The sequence below is a fragment of the Bos taurus genome, chromosome 2, assembly GCF_002263795.3.
Source record: "Bos taurus isolate L1 Dominette 01449 registration number 42190680 breed Hereford chromosome 2, ARS-UCD2.0, whole genome shotgun sequence".
In the NCBI taxonomy this organism is placed as follows: Eukaryota; Metazoa; Chordata; class Mammalia; order Artiodactyla; family Bovidae; genus Bos; species Bos taurus.
In genome coordinates, this window is record NC_037329.1 from 52,168,526 (window position 1) to 52,187,637 (window position 19,112).

General features: G+C 45.5%; 3 protein-coding genes across 5 annotated transcripts in view; 2 read left to right on the plus strand and 1 right to left on the minus strand.

Annotated features, from left to right (window-relative positions):
* The first annotated feature begins 986 nt into the window (after positions 1-986).
* On the plus strand, positions 987-2,262 carry LOC101904069 (uncharacterized). Of its 2 annotated transcripts, none has more exons than XM_005202517.5 (2): positions 987-1,475; positions 1,979-2,262. In XM_005202517.5, exons 1-2 carry the CDS (start codon positions 1,107-1,109, stop codon positions 2,234-2,236), a joined length of 627 nt encoding a protein of 208 aa, XP_005202574.1. In that variant the 5' UTR covers positions 987-1,106; the 3' UTR covers positions 2,237-2,262. The 2 variants fall into 2 exon arrangements, with proteins under 2 accessions (XP_005202574.1, XP_059734415.1); XM_059878432.1 differs by having other exon boundaries at positions 987-1,361.
* Positions 2,263-4,545: 2,283 nt separating this feature from the next.
* LOC613677 (uncharacterized) lies at positions 4,546-8,208 on the minus strand. The gene is made up of 3 exons (XM_002685367.6): positions 7,206-8,208; positions 5,673-5,823; positions 4,546-5,568 (listed from the first exon to the last, which is right to left on the minus strand). Exons 1-3 carry the CDS (start codon positions 7,314-7,316, stop codon positions 5,513-5,515), a joined length of 318 nt encoding a protein of 105 aa, XP_002685413.1. The 5' UTR covers positions 7,317-8,208; the 3' UTR covers positions 4,546-5,512.
* Positions 5,322-19,112, plus strand: part of ZEB2 (zinc finger E-box binding homeobox 2) — a 136,612-nt gene continuing 122,821 nt past the window's right edge. Inside the window, exons 1-2 of one of the 2 annotated variants that reach the window (NM_001076192.2) lie at positions 5,322-5,843; positions 8,386-8,527. In NM_001076192.2, coding sequence (NP_001069660.2) covers positions 8,455-8,527 — 73 coding nt within the window. In that variant the 5' untranslated portion in view covers positions 5,322-5,843; positions 8,386-8,454. The remainder of the gene's footprint in view (positions 5,844-8,385; positions 8,528-19,112) is intronic. The other variant, XM_059876060.1, reaches the window with a different exon arrangement.

The window sequence follows — 19,112 nt, forward strand, 5'->3', positions numbered from 1 at the left end:
AATTTTTTTAAAAACACACAGTTAAAATCAAGCATTAGATATGCAAATATGTGTTCAGATCAGAGATACCAAAATTATTCAAATGATTAATTATTCATCATAAAATGTCAATTAATAATTATGAAGCATAAAAGGCATCTTTCTAATGCATCTTTATTTTTGTTGGCCTAAAAAGGGTTTAATATACATGTTCAATTGACTACTAACAAGTTTTAAAAATCCAACAAAGTAAACAAATTGCAAACAAGTGCAAACTGAATTTTAATAGGAGAACAACATACTCAAAATGAATGAAAGACAGGGAAAAAAAATAAGTAAAACTAAAACCAGAGCCACATTCATGACAGACACAACTCCATGTTCACGCACTTGCTAGGCAATAGGGCAACTGGCCAAGGAAACAACCCAACAACTGAAGTTGTGAATTTGCTTAGCCTGTACAAAATACAGGACATGATGTTTTTCTCTGAACTGATCAATATTCCTGAAAGGCAGGGGTGCTTTAGAATTTTTTTACACTTTCCAAACAGTCATTAAAAGAAAAAGCACAGCTTAAGTTTCTTTAAATTACCTATTGTAATTTCTAAAGTCTGTTAAGCACTGCTAAAATATCACTATAAATGAGAAATTTTTTTCACATTGCTTTAAAGCTAAAGAATTGCCCTATATCAAGTATTATTCATTTTTATTCCAGGAAGATTCTATCTTTTAAGAAAAAAAGAAGTCAATTTGAGCTGATATGGTAATTTAGGATAAGGAACCATTATGATTACCAAGATATAGATTTATATTTATTTTATTACTAATATTATTTTACTTTTCACTGACACCTGGGGAACTTGTTCTGTGATGACCCAGGGAGTTATTTTAGTCAGGGTGTCCCTGACCTCCTGCTGGTAGATTAATTACATATGAAACACTGTGTTTTCAAAACGAAATGATAAATCTGGACACATAAAGGAGGCAGAAAAGAATCAGAGCGAGAGAGGAGATCTTAAGAAACAAAACAAGGGATTGCAAAAGGGAGATAGAAAGGATAATGTAGGAAATGCAATTGGGAAAGAATTTCAAGAAAACAAGGATAAAGGGCAGGGAGGGCTGAAAGGATGGCAAGAGGGAGGAAAGAAGGGAAGAAAGGACTAGGGGTTTTTCAATTCCCAGGCGAGGCTGCTGGCGTCCGCGCCCTTAACGCCACAGCCTTCCAAGTTGAGGCGAAAGCCACCTCCTCGGGCCTGCGTCGCATCCAACTTACTCCAAGTTTTCTGGTGACTCCTACAGGGCCCTTTCCGTCCCCCCTCCCACCCCTTAGAGAGATTGACAGTCGCGTGGAGGAGGCTTTTCCAGGCACAGCCTTTCTCATGGTAATCAGCCCCCAGCATCACCTCCCGGCCGCGGCCGCTCCCGCTCCGTGCGCAGCTAGCGGACCCCGGGGACCGGAAACAAGGCGGCGGGCGGGGAGCCGGCCAGCGAGCCAGGTCAGCTGACCCGGCCGCGGGGCGGGGGTCGCGGGGTTCCTGGGCGGGCGGGGTCCGAACCCCCCCTCCCACGTGCTCCTCCGCCTGTACTGCGGGGGCCTTACCCTGAGATCAAATGAAGGGACCGAAGCTGGGGGTGTGGGGGACCGAGAGCGCGGAGAACTGGGGGCGACCAGCAGACCTGTTTTGCATCAATAAATTAAGACGCTTATTTGAGTCCTGAAGTTTGCTGGTTCCTGTCAATGGAGACGCTGGCAAAAAAAGCACTGAAGCCGAGATTCAGCCTTAACTTCAAAAAATAAAAAAATAAAAATGAACCGCTCAGCTGGCCGCCCTGCTGGGGCCAGGTGACGTGCGAGATTCCAGAGCCCGCGGGCCTCGCAGCAGGGATGTTAGAGACGGTCTGAGATTCTCTGGTCCTGTTTTGATTTTGTTTGAAAAGGCTTCTCAGAGGGATGCTCCTGATTTTTTTTTTTTTAATAGACTTTCCCCTCCTATCCTAGGCTCAACTCCGAATGGATTGGATTGCGAGTTCGCACGTGAGAAAACCGTTTGACTTGGCTTGGACCCCTGCCGCCCCCCACCCCCTCAACACACCTCATTGCAGGGGTCCCCCTTATCACCCTTTCCTTGCAACTCTAAAAGAAGTTGCCCACCTCCTGTGTAACGGCACGGTCGAAATAATTCCTCTGGATGAAAGATCAATTCCGTTTCAAAAAGAGAATAGGTTCCTTTTTTTTTCAACACATGGTACAAAATAAACAGAATTTGCTTTAAAAAAAAAAAATCATTAGCTATGGCCAAATTCGAATTCCTGCTACAGCCTATGTGTTCAGGGGCAGAAACATTGTATCTCTTCGGGCATCTGGGCCGACGAGGGGAGCTGGGGGCAGGGGAGAAAAGGGGAGCGGCTGTGAGAGTTAAGGAAATTGACAGACTGAGAGGTGAATGGGGGGACAGGCACCAGGTCCTGGCTGGAGGGAATTGGAAAACAAAAGTGCATCTTCACAAGCTGCCTGGATGGAGGGAATTCTGAGGGAGGCAGTTTGTTTTACTCAAAGAAACCCTAAAGAATTGTTTTTCTCTCGTCCATGTCCACTGCAATATTATTTCACATTTGCATGTATCTGTTGTTTTAATCCCCTTGGTCTGCGCTAATCTCGAAATAGATTATTAATGGGGAAGAAAGCCGGGGAAGGAGCGATTCATCTGCAGGACTTGCTTTGCTGTGTGAGGAGCCGAAAGCTAGTAGCTCCTAGTCCTCTCTCGACTTTTCCCTGCGTCCTGCGCTCCAGCATCCCGCTGATCCCACGATCACCATTGTCCCCGACCTGGCCTTCGGACTAAGGGAGTGTTCGGAACATATTTATATCCCGGCTTCCTCCGATCCCACCGCCTCTGCTGTTGTGGGAACTCTCTTCGTCAAATAGGGAGGGGAGTGTCGGGGGCGTGCCAGGCAGGGGAGGAGGGCAACCCACCGGCGCGCTCACCCCTCGTGGGGACGCTTCGCGTGCCACCGTCCAACTATCCACCTTGATGGGAACCTGAAAGATTGCTTTTTTTACCCCAATTCAAATACTTGCACGTCGGAACTACCAGTGCTAAGTGTTGGGGCTGTCTCCTGCCACTCGAACAATTACTGAACCCAGAGTAATCAGATGATTAGCTGTTTTTAATGGAAATACTTTTTTTAAGTCAGATCTTAAGTAACCTGACATTAATATACATAATAAAGACAAGTGATTTGTTAGCCGTTTGATTGGATTCTTTGACCTGAGGTTTACCACCGAGTGTATGTATGTCTGGGCTGTAAGCTCCAATGGCTACCTGGGGTCCTCAGGTGGAGTCTTACCTGGAATTACTCCATGCCAGGAACACCTTTATCCTGGAAATGGAAGAGGAAACGCTGAAAAGCAAACTTCTAGAGAAAGCTAGACTCGATTTTTTTTTTTTAAATAAAAAAGTGGGAATTTTAAAAAAGGATATTAATAATAGAAGTAAATCTCGGAGGAGAAACTTGATAAGTCATATATTTATAGAGATAGGGATATTAAAGAAATGTAAAGCATAAAACTGAGAATGTGCCTGGCCCATGCTGGAAATCTTTAATTTTCTTTTTTTATTATTAAATTTTAGGCTGGTGATCTCCAATGCTCCTCTATAAGTAAATTATCTGAGTGGGGTGGGGGAGATGATTCTCACTGTAATAAATGCTTAAGGTAGCAAAGAGGTGAGTCTGTAATCAACTGTGAAAATTTACTTCCTCACATCCTAAAGTAAGTATTGGTTGTGGTCTTGCTGGGTGGCTATTGCCCCCTCCCCAATAAACATACAAAATACAAAGCTCTGCACCTCTGGGAGTATGGATGTGGCAAACCAAGTGGTGGCTTTTCCCTCCTCTTGAGTGCAATTGCCAGTGACTCTTGCATTCAAAGTCTTGCTTTAGGCACACATTCAAAGTACAGTTCAAAGCAGTTTATCTTAATGTGAGTAAAAGTCTAGTGTTGGATCAGGGTGTTATTTGTTTCAGATTTCATCAGACTGAAAACAGGGGGCTGTAACATATTAACAATATTAAAGCAGGAAAAAAATGGCATGAGGCTATCTATCCTTCAGTCCTCTTGACACCTCCACCTTTACCTTTGCAGAGAAGTCCAAAGACTGTGGGACTGAAAGTTTATTTGTGCTCTGAGGTTCTCAGGCACTTTCACTCTTGGAAAAAAAAAAAAAGCCTCACAGTTCTTTAAGAAATTGAGCCTGAACCACTGGAGGCTAAGAGATTTCTTCCTTTTCCGATAAATGCCTGTGCTCAGCATCCTCAAATTTGGCTGTCTTTATTTACTTCTATATTAGTTCCAATTATGTGCAGTGTAAACCAGCTTTTTGATTAACAAAACAGCAGAGCATTGGTTAAGAACACTTAAACTTCAAAAAAAATTCCCCTGGGAAGTAGGCTCTGAATTGGTTAATAATGTGCAGTACTTGCTAAATTGCTGACTTCCAGATGTGGAAAATATCTTTCTTGTTTAGGACCTATGTAACCTGATTGGATTACGACAGAAGCGTCACGTTGGAAGCTTTTGAGTGATTATTTAATTAACCATACAGTAGAAAGCTGTATTCTCCAGGAAATCCCTTCCATATTTACATAACCAATCCCTTCAGAGCAAAGGTGGAGTCTTTTCTTTTTAATTTTACTTTAATTGCAATATCAAAAAATATATACTCCAAAACTTAGACCCCATGCCGTTTAATATCGTGCTCTTCCTTCCCTGCTAAATTCCTCTATGGCCTTTCTCCTTTTCCTCCTGCCTCCCTCCACACACTCCCTCACTTTGTAGTGAGGTCTCCTTGAGATGTAGAGAGATTCAGAGATCGGTCAACTGAGCGCTCTATGTTAATTTACTTAGAGACCCTTTTTAAAAATGCCAAACCACTTTTTAGTATTGGGATCCAATCCAGAAATTCATCACATACACACACCCCAACACACATGCCCTAAAATGCAGCTCACATACAGCAATTTTCCCCCTCTGGCTCTGGCATCTTGAAAGAAAATAATAATAATAATAATAATACGAGAAAAGGCAAAAAATTTAGTTCCAGAAACCGTGCTGAGAAATCCACACAACTTAATGTGCATCTCAAATCTGGTTATTAGAGATATCTGTATAAGAAGAGGCGATGTGGATTGAGGAACCGGGATCTTTCCCTTTAACTTTCGCCCCTTAGAGTTCTCCAGTTCTGTGAATGGTGTGCACCGTTTTCCGCCCTGTACTCTGTAGGATTTAGTGATGAGGATAATGATGCCAAAGGCTTGACGGGGGGGTGGGAGGAGGGGGGGGAGGGGGGGCGTGGAGAAGAGAGGGAGGGAGGGAAGGAGGCGAGAGGGAGGGAGAGAGGAAGGGAGGGAGGTGGAATTTCATTTCTTCCACTAAAGCGTTTGCGGAGACTTCAAGGTATAATCTATCCCAGATCCTTTCCCAGAGAGAAACTTGGCGATCACGTTTTCACATGATGCTCACGCTCAGGGCGCTTCAATTATCCCTCCCCACAAAGATAGGTGGCGCGTGTTTCAGGGTCTCTCTCTCTCCTACAGAAAAGAAAAAGAAAAAAATGTCATTAGAAGAGGCGTAACACGTCAGTCCGTCCCCAGGTTTGTGTTTCCTGGAGTGGCCGAAAGAGATCAGTTCTAACCTGCTCCGCAGGAATAACGGTCCTGCCTCCAGACACTCTTGGCGAGGTTTTGTACAGTTTGCTCCGGGAGCTGTTTCTTCGCTTCCACCTTTTTCTCCCCCACACTTCGCGGCTTCTTCATGCTTTTTCTTCTCACCATTTCTGGCCAAAACTACAAACAAGACTTCGCAGGTAGGTTTTTTTTTTTTCCCCTTTTCTCTCTTTTTATTCCTTTTTGGCATGGTCACCCCCTCCACCTTCCTTTTATGATTTTCTCCTTTTAAGTGGGGATGTGAGTCTAAAGTGAGAAGGAGTGTCTGTGGGTAGGAATTTCAGGTGGGTTTAGCTCCTTTATGGCAAGCTTTTCCCAAGAGTGACTTCTTCGGTTTTTCTCGCACTCCCTGTGTCTCTCTCCTTCTTTTTCTCCCCTTTTTTTCCTCCCCCAAATAATTTGCCCCGTACCTGTCCATTCAGGTAACCAAAGGTGCCTTTTACTACCCAGCCTTGGAAAAGTTTTATTGAGAACTGTATGGTTGGAATAAAAACTCTTCGAGGGGAGAGATTTTGCTTTATTTTCACTCTAGTTCCAATTCATTATATTCAGCAATTAAAACTTGGCAAATACCTGTTAATAATTACAAAACTTGACGGATACAAACCTACCAAATTCGGGAGCAAGTCTTTCTCTTTGATATGGCAGTCCAACCTTTCCCACCGAAGAGGGCTGTTTTCTAAGTAGAAAGTTGCCTGTTTTTGTCTGCTTAGCGAGTTTCATTTCTTTATTTCATTCTTTGTGTGTGTGTGTATGTGAAGTAACACCTCACTTCTGTGATGATAAATAAAGAAGTGAAAGTCCTCATGGAACTTGAGTCGTTTACCAAAGTGGGGGGGGGGGGCCCTCACTACAGCTGGGAAGAAAACTGCCGTCAGGATGGTAGGGTTTTAAATTAAGGATAACTTTTGAAATTGTATTTACAATGGCAAAGTCATATAGAGGCAGAAGATACATACACTCAAATATCCCATTCCATACTTTGGCACTGAAAAGTCGAGATAGCAGGAGTTCCCAGGAACAGGGGTGATCCCGGTTAACATGAATATGTGTGTCTCCCACCTACTTACATATTTTATATGCTCCCCCTATAATGATGAAGGTAAGATTACTAACTCCAGAGTTAGAAATAACAGGCAAAGATAAAGTTTACAGCACAAATGCCCTGTCTGTCCCTCACACACACATGCTCATAAAACTAGCAGCTTACTTTATTAAACATATATTTATATGCAATCGTGCGTAAGTCTCAGCAGGAATACAGACAGGCCAGCTGTTTCATCCCAGACACTTGTGTGTCCATATCTGTATTTCAGGATTTTTCCCAACAATTTCAAATCCACAGGAGAGCCAAGACATGACAAAATGTGTCAAACTTAAAAGGCTGCCACTATGCCCAGGTTAAATTCAAGGTGCTTTCTAAATCATCTACTTCCCCTTCTCTCTGCACCCCCCCCCCACCCCTTACCCCTCTCAGCAAATGTGTGGAAACTGATACTCACTTTCCAGGTTTTCCGCAAAGCTTCTAGCACAGGAGACAATAGGTGCGGGGCGTGGGGACCGAGTGTACTCGGCAGAGAAAGGGTTAATGGCCCTTGTGTTACAGTTTGCATCTGTTACATCTTTTATAGCCCCCTGTTTAAACTAATCCTCGAGGCACAGCATCTTCCCAACCTCCATCGAGTTTAGGGATTCTCCTCCTCTCCTGCCTGCCTCCGAGGTTCCCCTTCTCCAAGTTTTGACAGTTTCAGCTGAAAAAATGCAGCGCCTCTCTCGATTTTTAGGTACAAAAGTTTCGAAGCCAGAAAGGATACGATCATTCAGTAGAGCTGAAAAGTACTGTCGTAGCGGTTGGACTTTCTCTTTCCTTTCTTGAGGGGAAAAAAACAATTTTCTACTGCAACTATTTAAGGGAACCAGTGTGGGGGAGCATGTGTGTGAGTGAGGTGGGGGGAAATACTTAAGTAAATATTGTCAAAGTGGAGAAGGTGGCGGCGGGGTGGGGGGGGGCGGGGAGGGACAGTGTCCAAAGAGGCTTATAATTATATTTCTTATTGCGGCGTGAAACGGGAAATCCTAATTTGGGGGCGGGGGTGTGGGGGGGAGGAAGAGACAGTGTCTCGATAAACTGCGAAAGGGGAGGGGATGGGACGCGGGGCGAGTGGGCTTCCTATAATTACTATTATCAATTTGCCCGAGTGTGCTTCATCGGGGGTTGTTTCGCGTTGTTTGTTTGTTTGTTTGTTTGCTTCCTCTGAGGAATGGGGTGGGGGGTGGTGAGACAAGATGAGAGCTAAAGAAAGCTTCGCCTCACCCCAAGTTGCCGAGCCGGGCTGAGGACTTTTCGGAGGAAAGGGTCCGCCTAGCCTTGAGTCAAGCAGCCTTACTGTACCGCCGTGTGCATTCCCTCATACGGTCAGGAGTTATGACTCATTTTGAAGATGTAATTCTTGTCTCTCTGATCCCCTCGCGGGTGCAACACACCAAACAGTAACAAACACAAAGCGCCTCGGGGCCAAGGCTGGGGGCGGGGGGCGGGGAGGGGGCCGCCGAAGTTTCGCTTTGGCGTTGGGGGGCGCGGATGGGTGCTCGCCCGGGCCCTGGCCCGGCTCCCCTGGGCGGCCCGCGCGCGTTTCAATGGGCGCGGGCGATGCCCACATTGTCGCTGTGTTTGGTTGCTAGATCGAGCCTGCGTGCTGCCGAAGCAGGGCGCCGAGTCCATGCGAACTGCCATCTGATCCGCTCTTATCAATGAAGCAGCCGATCATGGCGGATGGCCCCCGGTGCAAGAGACGCAAACAAGCCAATCCCAGGAGGAAAAACGGTAAGAAGCGGCCCGAACCAAACTTTTCCGGGCCACTCTGCGGCTCCAGACCCGGGAAGAAGGAGGGGGAGAGGGAAAAGGAACCGAGGCGGCGGCGGCGGCGGCGCCCAGGGCTCGCGGGCGAGCCTCCCTCCGCGGCCGGCGCCGGAGCCCGGCGCGCGCGGCGACTGGACAGTGGGGAGTTAGGGAAGTGCCGGGCAAAGTGAGCGTCGGGCGCCGGGGGGCTCCGAGCGCTGGGGTCCGGCCGGGGCCCAGTACCCCCACCTCTGCCGCCCCCTGCGCCCCCGCCTCCGCCCTCCCTCCGCCTCCGCCTCCCGCTCCGTGAGCGCCCGGCCCGCCGGCTCCCCGGCCGGGCTGCGGGAGCGTCCGGCGAGGGCAGGGCGGGGGGCCTGGGCGCCGGGTCGCGCAGGATTCCGGGGTGGGGGCGGGGGTGGCAGAGGGACTGCGAGGGCGGGAGAGGGGCCCCGGGGCTGTGCCTCCGCCAGGCTGAAAGTTTCTTGCCGGAGTCGCCCGGCCGCCTCTCCGCACGCCAAGTAACGGTCCGCGGGCAGCGGGGCCGGGCGGGCCAGGCGCGCCGGGGCCCCGGGGTGGGAGGGTCTCGGCCGGCCCCGCGCGGGGTCCGTGCGGGCGCGGGGGTGGGTGGTTCCTCTCCAGCGGGCTCTGGCCCCACGCCGGGGGCTGGCGGAGTCCCGGAGCGCGGGGAGACTTTTCTGGGCAGTTTCGACATGGTCAGGAGGAGTCCGTTATCCAGGCTGAGTCGAGAAGGAGGAAGGAGATGGGGGTGCAAGGGGGACACGCAGAGCAGAGGTGGGGGATCAAAGGTGTGACAGCTCTGTAGGTCCATCTTAGAAAGAGTCAAGGAAGGCAGAATGAGAGCGGGAGAGAGGAAGAGAGCGCGCGCGAGAGAGACAGACCCCCTAGGTATTACCCCCAAACAAAATCGTGGGAATAAAAGAGAAAAGTGATTGGCAAGAGCGCAGAAGGCGCCTGGGGGAGGGGAGAGAGCTAGGGACCCGAGAGGGTGCCGGGGGGTAGCTGACGGAGGATACTGAGTTGAAAAAGAAAAACCAACCCCCCAAAACAAACAAGCGAACTAGCGCCAGCTCAGACTGGGAAAGGAAACTTCTCGCTCCCCTCGGTCTCAGCCCGATCACCCGGCACGGGGCCGCGTCGACGCTCCCGAGCTGGACGCGGGGACGCGGCGCCGGCCCCGGCCTCCGGTCTCCCGCGAACCCAGCCCGCGCCTCGCGGGGACCGCCGGGGCCCACTTGGAACAACTTTCCTCCAGAGAAGACAATTGTGCGCCCCCGCTCTGCCCCCAAGCTGCGCGGCGCGGGAGGGGGCGGCTGGGGGCGCAGTGAGGGGCGCTGGAAGCAGAAAACACAAAGACGAGGGAATTTTGATTAGAGACAAATGATGCTTCTCTCTGTCTCTGTCTCTCTAGGTTTCATGTGTGCGCGCGTGTGTGCGTGCGTGTGTGTGTGTGTGTGTGTGTCTTTTGCTTGTTGTGGTGAAGGTGTCGAGCCATATGGGGGAGTGATAGAGGAATTTTAGTCAGAAACTGTTCGTTATGTTATCCTGCCTTTTCCCTTTGTGCTGCCTTTGATCTATTTGCTTGGCTTAGTATTACAAAAAAACAAGTACAATAATATATACCAAGCTGCTTCCCCAAGACCCGGTTCAGGCTGCCTCTTTTTAAGTCTCTTTCTCCCTGTCTCTTCCTCTCTCTTAATTTAATTTTTTCTTCACTCTAGTGTCTGGCATTATTTAAGGTGGTCCTTACACTGGAGACCTCCCCTTCCCCATCTTTGGGTAATTTAGTAGACACTAAAATTACACCTAATGTCCCCCTCTTCTCTCTTGTGTTTCCTCTGTTCCTTTTATTAAATGTTGGTTATTGATTTTCTAAAATCAATGTCTGTTGTGGGGCTCTCCCCCACCCCCTTACAAGTATCTAAAGCACATTGCTTGCTGATCAACTGGGTAACAAAAGCTTTGTGTCAAGGAGGCCTTATTTTTTTTTTTCTTATGTTAAACAGTCATTTTTTTGAGAGAGAGAGAGAGAGAGAGAAAGGAGAATAAGACTTAAAACAAGGTTCCCAGAAGTGTTCTTTTGCAGGAGAGACTATTTAGCATGTTTGTTTCTTCTTGTCTGCCTCCTCCAACCCCCTTCGGGATTTTGCCACCGTTGACCAGCCTGGTCCAGGCTGTGAGGTCAGACCAGAGCCCAGGTCTGGGAAAACAGAATGCTCCAAGCTTCCTAAGAGCCCTGGGGTGGGGATTGGCAGTGGGGAAGGTCTGCTGGGGGCTTCACAGGTGGAACAGAGTACCGGGGGAGGTACTCAGCCATGGACACTGCTTGTTGTTCAGTAACGGATCCCATTTCCCTCTTCCCAGCCACAAACTTGGGAGAAGCCCTAACACTGTGAAGTGGAAAGTTGAATTGCACATTTTAAAGGCATTTAGCCCAGACCCTGCACACTTAAGAGCAATAATTATTTCCCAATAATCTGTGGGAAAACACGCTGTAAATTCGTTACTTGTCAGTGTTTTGCTTTGGGTTTAATCTGAGCAATGTCTTGCTTTTGAGAAGCAGGTAGAAGAGTTTTTCCCCCTCTTTTTTCATTTCCTTTCTCATCAAGTACGTATCCAGTGCCTTTCCCTTTGGGAATTGCTAGGATTTATCTGAACTGAGTGGATTTTTCTTCTTTCCTGGATTCATGGGAAAGATGTCACTTTTGAGCTTGTGTCTTTGCTGATAACACTAAATATGATGATGCTTATCAAAATCATATAGAAATTCCTGGAAAGGAATAATGGCAATACTAATCATAGAAGTAGAAACTGCATGAGGAAAAAGAGAGAGAGAGAGATGGTCATCCAGGAAACTAGAATGGCACTTTATATAATTTTAATGAAGTCAACAGTGTGTATATAGACTAAGGCGACAAAGAGAGAAAATGTGTAAAGCAGTATGTGTGTGTTTGAAAGGCTGGTCAAGAACATGGGTTAAAAGACCGTGCTGTATGCGATTATTAAAAAAGCAAAGGAGAAGGAGGCAGTTCGAGGAAAGCAAATGTACAAAGAGAGAAACAAGAGTCTAAAATCCAGCCTTCAAGATTCTCAAGCTAGCAAGATGCCTGGCAGAGACACTGCCAGCGTCAAGTTAATCCATAGTGGACAGTCTCTTTTCCCCCACATGGAAAGGATGAAATCTCTTCCCAGAAAATAAGATGTGCAGGAGGGAAAGGGGAGAGGGGTGAGGGAGAAGGAGGCAAAAAGCAAGTTGCCCGAAGACAAGAATGTGTGTCGGTTTCAAGAAAGTTCAGTCAGATGATCTTCAGTCGCCTGACTCACTTTGTAATACTTTCACTGAAGCTGGAGAGGAGGGGGAAAAACCCAGCCCCCCTTTTCAGTCCCCTGATTATACCCCACTATCTCCACACAGCCTTCGAGGCAGAAATGAGCGCTTGGGAGCAGGAGGTGCCTGGCTGCTGCCTGCCATTGGCCCGGCCCGGTGGTAACTTGCAAAGTTTGTTGCTTTACCCCGATTTGGGCATGAGCTCCTGGGGATGCTCCGGCTACCCTCCTGCCTCCTGCAGAGCCTAGGAAGATAGGCCTGCCTCCCAAGCCCACCACCTCCCAGCATCAGCCTCTGAAAAAATCACACAGATACAGGCACATTTTCATAAAAATCAAACCCAGAAACTGCTTGTTTCAGTAAAGGGAATGAAGTTGTCTTTTAAATGAAAACTGAATTATGAGTGGTGGGGAAGAGGAAACAGAAGAAAGAAAGAAAAGTTAAATTTAATTTTTCTCCAAAGTTTCAGCTAAAGCATTAGGCATTGTGTAGTGGAATGGAGGAAGATTTTTACAAACACCTTTGGCCAGTGATTTTCAGTGGGGAAGAAAAGGGATAAAATTGGATGCTTTCAGGGCTTTAGATCCTAGAGGAGAAACAATCAGATGAGCAGAAATGATGATCCCTGTTTAAGATAAGCCCTCACTCCCTTAACCACTTCCTGAAAGGGAGTGGAAGTGCTAGTGGTGATGCTGAGAGGCAGTGGAGGGCAGAGAAGTTGTTCCCGTTTCAGAGATGCTCAGATGAAAAGGAAAAGAAACGCAAGAAGCCCCTTCTTCAGGATGTGGCTCCTGTCTCTCTCGTCTCTCTTTTCAGAGAGGTAAAGTTGGGATGGGGTGAAGCTGTGAGCCAGAGCCCCTCAATACACTCTGAGGCAGGAAAGTTTCCTTTGAATTGCAGTCGGTTCAGACTTGGCGCTCCTTGCAAGTGTGGAAACCTTGTGCAAGTACCTTTCTGGTACAGTTGATGAGGTTCCGAGGAGGTGGTTTTGCTGACTCGCAAAGCACTCAGAAGCAGTTTGTGTGGCAGGTACCAGCTCTGAGGGTGTGCCCCAGATATCCATCTCCATCCTTCTGTCTCTATGAAGAGCTTCTGCAAGTTTTGTCACGCTGCACACACACATGGCTGGGGGTTATGTATCTATACTGATCTATTTGTTTTATTTCCGTTTGAAAAAACTCAGTCAATTGGGGATAGAAACATGGCTTCCTTCATAACATAGCCACTAGCCTGCTAATATCCATAGTGTGACTCTCCACCAGGGTAAGGGTGGGGTAAGGATTTGAAACTTTATGTTATTTCTCTGTTGCCACATAAAGATACATTCACGTCTTTAAGCATTTATTTCGGAATATGACTAAAGCCAAGACTGACATTTCCCAGTAAACTGCTCTGTCATATGTTTCAGATGCTTCCTTTCTTGCTTGCTTAATTTACTCGAAGTAAAGAAAATTCCAAGAGGTTATCAAAGACCCTAATGCCGTATTAAGACTTTTGCCTGGGAAAAATGTGTGTGTCTACCCTGAAGGTAGGAAAGGAGGCTGTTGCTAGCTCTCTGAGCAGTGCTGCGTTTATTCCAAGATGTGGGAGAGTCTTTTCCTTACAACAGTGTTTGTCATCTGCATTCTTCCAAGGCTTTTAAGGTGCATTTTCTTCTGTGTGAAAGAGAACGCTTTGTCCTTTTCCTCTCCAGCACCGTGGCTTCCCAAGGTAGACACTATTTTGTGCCTGTCACAGAGAGAGGGAGTGCAGGTTTGCAATGCTCACAGACAATTGATTGTCTGCCCTAATGTGTTTCATTTACATGTTTATAACGTCAATGGTGCTGGGGTGTCCACTGTACCATTCATTCCCGCATTCCCACAAGGGGGCAATTGTCTGAATGGCCAAGTCAGACACCTTTTTGATTGCTCTTTGGTTGTCTTTTTAGAGCGAAGAGATAAAGGGGGAAAATCTGTGATGCAGAAACACTAGTTGAAAATATACAGAATTAAATGTCACCACAAGAGCAGATGTTAACATAAGCCCAAATATGCTTTTTAGCCAAGATGTGAAGGTTGAGAAAAAATAATTCAGAGCAGAGGGAAGGATGATTTAAAACCAATAAATACAGCCTTATTCCCCCTCCCTATTTCTTTTCTTTCTTTGGCAATCAGAAGATGAAATGTGATTTTCTTTTTCATTTTTAAGCCTTAAAACATCTAGGCACCTCCTCATTATTTGTATGTTTGCTATGATTTGTGAATTTTGTATATATTTACATAGCTCTGTTTATGCCAACAGCATCAGCTTACCACTTGGAAAAAAAATCTCTTGAATGACTATTTGGGCTGTCAGGAGTGTAAACTTTTAAAAAGTAAAGATCCAAGTATTTCTTCATCAAGTCTTTTTTAAAAGGCAAGCACTAATAATCAGGAGACTCTGTGGAAGTCTTTGCCTTAATAGCTACGTGCCAAATACTTTTATCTTGGGTGACAGTCGTGTCAGAGTGAGAGCTCTCAGGAAAACTGTAACTCCTAGTTACAAAGTAAATAAAGAATTTTGTTTTAAGGTGTTCTGTACTGTTTTTATACTCTGTGTGCGTGTGTGTGTGTGTGTGTCGTATTTCCTCTGAGGGAAGTGAGAGGAAAAACCATCCACGCGTGTGTGTTTTGGCTTTTCTCTTCACGCAGTTCTCCCCTACATATCAGGCATATATGTAGCACACATGAATACACCTGCTTAAAAAAAAATTTTCACAGTTCAGATGGTGCAAGGCTGGTTCATTTAGGTAATACAGCTATTAGAAGTTGGTCTGATTTCGCGTGTGGTCCATAAGGAGAGAAAATACTAACTCCTGTGGCATCTGGTGGGAGGTAAACGGAGAGGGAGGGAGGACTTTTATAATTTTGAAGGAAATTGGGGAGGAAAAAAAAATCGTCAGTCTTTTCACAAAGATTTTTGCCTCTCCGGGAAGACACGCACAGTAGCTGCACCGTTAGCTGAACCCCTGACACGGCGGTCTTTTGAATGCCTTAGGTATGATTTCACTTTCGCTCACATCAATGCTGACCTGAATGCCTTTCATATCTGATCCGCTGTGTCTCTCCCAGTAAACATCCCCTGAGGGGAGAACAAAGAAAGGAGCTCTTCTTCTTCTTAATCACAATTCAGCCCTTTCACCGCCGGCAGGCTCCATTTGCATTCTGCCACAGAAAGCCAAGATGAAAAGAAAGAGAGAGAGAGAGAGAGGGGGAGAGAGAGAGAGAGAAGAGGCAGAGGGTAGTAGCTGAGTAAAATAACTGAGGTGTTTGTGGCTGTTTGTTGGGCTTTCCCTAGTTACCAGCCTTATATAGTTGATGCTTAACCAGGCCCTGTCCCTCCTGACAGGCATATAGTGTTACAAGATGGCATGTCTGTACTATTCATGGCCACCCGCTCAACACTTGAGGTAAAAAGTGTCAGGGAAGGATCAAGTTCTCCCCCAGAAGCCTGTTAGACTTGGGTCAGGTGTGTGGACATCCCACTCTGGAGTGCTGCCCAGAGTGTGGCTCTTACTGTTTACCTTCAGGCCAGGGAGGTGCAGGCCCTGGGGGGGGGGCGTGGGAGGGTGCTGGGGGGCAAGCTGGGGAGCTCGAGAAGGGAGAGGAGGAGTCTTCAGAGCCCTGGTCTGCTTTCAGTGATGGGTGTCTGGCCCAGAGCACAAGGGAGAAGTTGCTTACACCCAGCCCGAACGCACTGATACATCTTCAGGAAAACTGGAAAAGACTTTCCCATTTTTCCCCCTGACTTTTTATGATAATTCATATTTTCAAATGAAAGGGGAAAAAAGCCAAGAAAGAAACTCTCAAATGAGCCAAAAAGGAAAAAAAAAAATTCTCTGAAAAGAATTTTAGGGGGAAAAGTTGTTCTATTTTAAAAAGCTTTGAGGGCTGTAAAGTGCCACGTTTTTCACACCTTCTTCATACTTTTTTTTCAGATTTTTTTAGTATGTTTAACATTTGTGAGATGACAGCCTTTTTGTATCTCAAACTGGATGCTTCAAGATTTGTAGGGAGGGGTTGGTGGTATTCACGTTCTCTTGAGAGAGAAAGTTTATGCCTAAAGGGCTCCTTCTTACTGGGAACTGTTTAAACCCTTGCAGGCGGACCTGTCAGGTTTTACTGTTATTTGCCTCCATTTTCAACATGCAAAAGTAACATGCAGTTAATGGTATTGGAATGAGACCACAACAAGAACAGAAACCTCTCGTGACAACTTTTCAGCTACATTATCTTGCTCCTAAACTGTCTTGTCTTTTTTTTTTTTCCCCTTTCTGAAACCACTTTTAAGATACCAACAGTTTTTCTTCAACAATTAGATTAAGCATATAATGTCGGTGCACATGCGTACACACACTCGCACACACACTCAACTTTGAAAGTGCAGTCGCTTCAAACAGCAGAGTGAATAATTGGAAACTTGGGGGGAGGGGATGTCTTCTGTGATAGTCATTGTGACAAATTTCACTTACAAGAGCAAAACTAGAAGAGATATTAGAAGTTGTCCAGGAGCATGTGACACAGATTCCTGATTTTTTTTTTTTTTCTTTTCCCAGAAGATTTACAGAATTTACAAAAAGAGATTATCCTTACACCTTCCACCCCTCCTATCCACCCCCATGACCCAAGCAATGAAGGATTTAGGCAGATTTACTTCAGTAAACACCTTTGGACACTTGCGGGGGGAAGTGGGAGTCTGTTTGCAAAAGGAGGCTTTTGTTAAGTGAGGTACCAGGATAATGCTTTACCAGGCAGCTGTGATATTAACCTACCCAGCAATGCAGGAACACTCTTTAACTCTTTGAGTGCCTGGCCTTTTGCGCTCAGCAGATAAAATCCTGACTCTCCAAAGACACTCAGAATCCTGGCTCTAGCAGTTTATTATTCAGACAAGTCTTATAGACATGAAAACTGTTCAAGCTTTTAAAACAATGTGGTTTAATTAGATGAGGTGGACTTACATTGCTCATAAGCCCTCCAAATGGTGGTGTATAATTGGCAAGGGAAAAAAAGAGAGAGAGAGAAAGGAATCAAGGCAGCACATTAAAAATTCCAGGAAATATCTTTAGAAAAGCTATTTTCATTTCCAGCTTTTAAGATATTAGACTATGGTAGCTAGAGGGAATGAAGCAGCTGGGGCCTCTCTCCGTACTATAGAAGACACCAGAAGTTTGTGATGAAGCAAAGAGATTTCAGCTGGAAACGCTGTCAGAGGCCAGCTCGGACAGTGACATTATCACCAGTCTCGCATCTTTTCGAGGGGGGAAGTGTTGCCTATCTCAAGGAGCTGAGAAGGTCATGTGAACCTCAAGAGTCAGGGGCCCAGGGAGGCTCTTGCCAACTTGAGACTTTTCAGACCAACCAGGGAGGCATTTCTAAGAGGAAGGAGTTAATGGTTATTTTTTGTGGGGCATAAGAATAACTTTTCAGGTGTTGCATTCGGGCTTAAATAAGATTGCCTTATTTAGTTTCGAAAAAGAGTGTAGGTGTCAACGTTCGAGCAGCCACGAATGTGTGAGAAAGTAAAGGGTATGAGACATGACAGAATTAAAGGTGTTTGCTATGTTGTTACACCGTGTGTCAGGCTGCAAGCTCCCTTTGTCACAGCCTCCTGGTGATTTGACAGCGCAGATCTACTTCCCTTCTAGGTGAGACAGCATTTTTTCACTGGAGTTATAAATATGGTACCCCTTTGCGTTGCACCCAGTCTCCCAGATCCGTGAATCCTATTTGAAAGCATCTTGCCCTGAGACACAATGAACAAATGCTGTATACAGGGGGCTGTGCGCTCGGGGGCCGGGCATCGCCAGCATCACAGTAGCTGGCATTGACTGTTGTTTGGCAGGAAGGTCCTCTGCCAAATCATTCAATAATTAAGTTTTATGTTATTTGTATGAACGACCAAGCATGCAGTATTCCTTTTCAAATCAAAGGGAGGCTTAAAATTACTTTTTGAACACTTTCAGACCATGGTCAGGTCACAGTTTGGGGGCTGAATTAAAATGATCTCATTCATGATCTAATTGAGGTTGGCAAAACCTTAGCAGTAGCAGGAGTACATAAATATAAATCAAAGACCAAAATTTAGCAAATCATATCATTTGCTAGAAATCTGCTCATGAATTATTCTCCGATTGCCAACCCAGAAGTTAAACTTCGTCTCCCCTCTGCAACAGTAACTGCGCATATTTTTTCAGGCTCCTGACAGGAAAGTTAGGCTGAAAAGAGAAAAGGGAAGGAAAATGATCAGTGTCTCATCAGATATTGTGTATTTGTGACCCAATAAAGTATGGGAGCTGATAAAGCCATGTTCATTACAGTGGAGGCTGCAGTCTTGGTTAGAAATCATGATAGGCTTCTGAAAACCAGACTTTGGAAGGGCAGGTAACAAGGACACATAAGTGATGGGGTGAGAGGGAACAAACCTCTGAGAAAGATCTGATTGAACTTTGCTTTCATTTTTCAGTTGAGGAATGTAATCATCATAAGGATTCCTGATTTTTTTAAAAAACAAATTTAGTTCTGTTATTCATCTGAGTTGAGATTTGGAGTTGTTAGATTTAAGAGTGCGCAAACGTTGGCATACGTATTTGCTTTTCATTCTTTTCTATTTTTTAGACATTACTATAAAATTAAAACTTCAGGTAATTTTCCATATAATCCATGGGATTCAATGTCATGTTCTAATATACGTAATCCATTTTTAGTTGTTCTTCATTTTTCTTAGTTGCTGTGTGTTATTTCAGCTTAAACCCACACACACTCTAAACTGGAGGAGACCTAATTCTGAACTTCAGTATTTTGAAGTTAAAAATTTTAAGTCCCACTTAAATGAAGATATTCTTTCAAGCAAACGATAAACACAGAACTGGTCAAAATTTAGAAAACTTTACCCAAAGAGCAGATATATGGAGGTGGATTTTTAAATCCTGATAATAAAGGAGAAACATTTAAAAATAATATCAGGTGAGAGAGGTGAATGACTGTATTCTTTTGGGAATAGGTAATTGACATTAATGATTTCCTGAGACAAAAAGGCAAACATTCTAATATTTTAAAAGTTAATGGATTCCTCCTTAACATTGCTAATATGGCAATATAGTGATTTTTGTACTTTATATACTGTTTTATATTTCCTTTTATAACCAACTCTAGGAAAGAAAGGTACTTCCAAGAATGTGACAGGTACTCCCTCCCCAAAATA

What these genes read in the sequence shown, in the direction of transcription:
- LOC101904069 (XM_005202517.5), top strand. Translation starts at nt 1,107, where the DNA reads ATGGCAAGAGGGAGGAAAGAAGGGAAGAAAGGACTAGGGGTTTTTCAA. An exon ending in GGAGCCGGCCAGCGAGCCAG is followed by an intron (nt 1,476 to 1,978) that starts GTCAGCTGACCC and finishes CTCCTATCCTAG; the next exon opens with GCTCAACTCCGAATGGATTG.
- LOC613677 (XM_002685367.6), bottom strand. Translation starts at nt 7,316, where the DNA reads ATGCAAACTGTAACACAAGGGCCATTAACCCTTTCTCTGCCGAGTACA. An exon ending in CTTTGCGGAAAACCTGGAAA is followed by an intron (nt 5,824 to 7,205) that starts GTGAGTATCAGT and finishes TCTTGTTTGTAG; the next exon opens with TTTTGGCCAGAAATGGTGAG. An exon ending in CCGTTATTCCTGCGGAGCAG is followed by an intron (nt 5,569 to 5,672) that starts GTTAGAACTGAT and finishes TCTTTTCTGTAG; the next exon opens with GAGAGAGAGAGACCCTGAAA.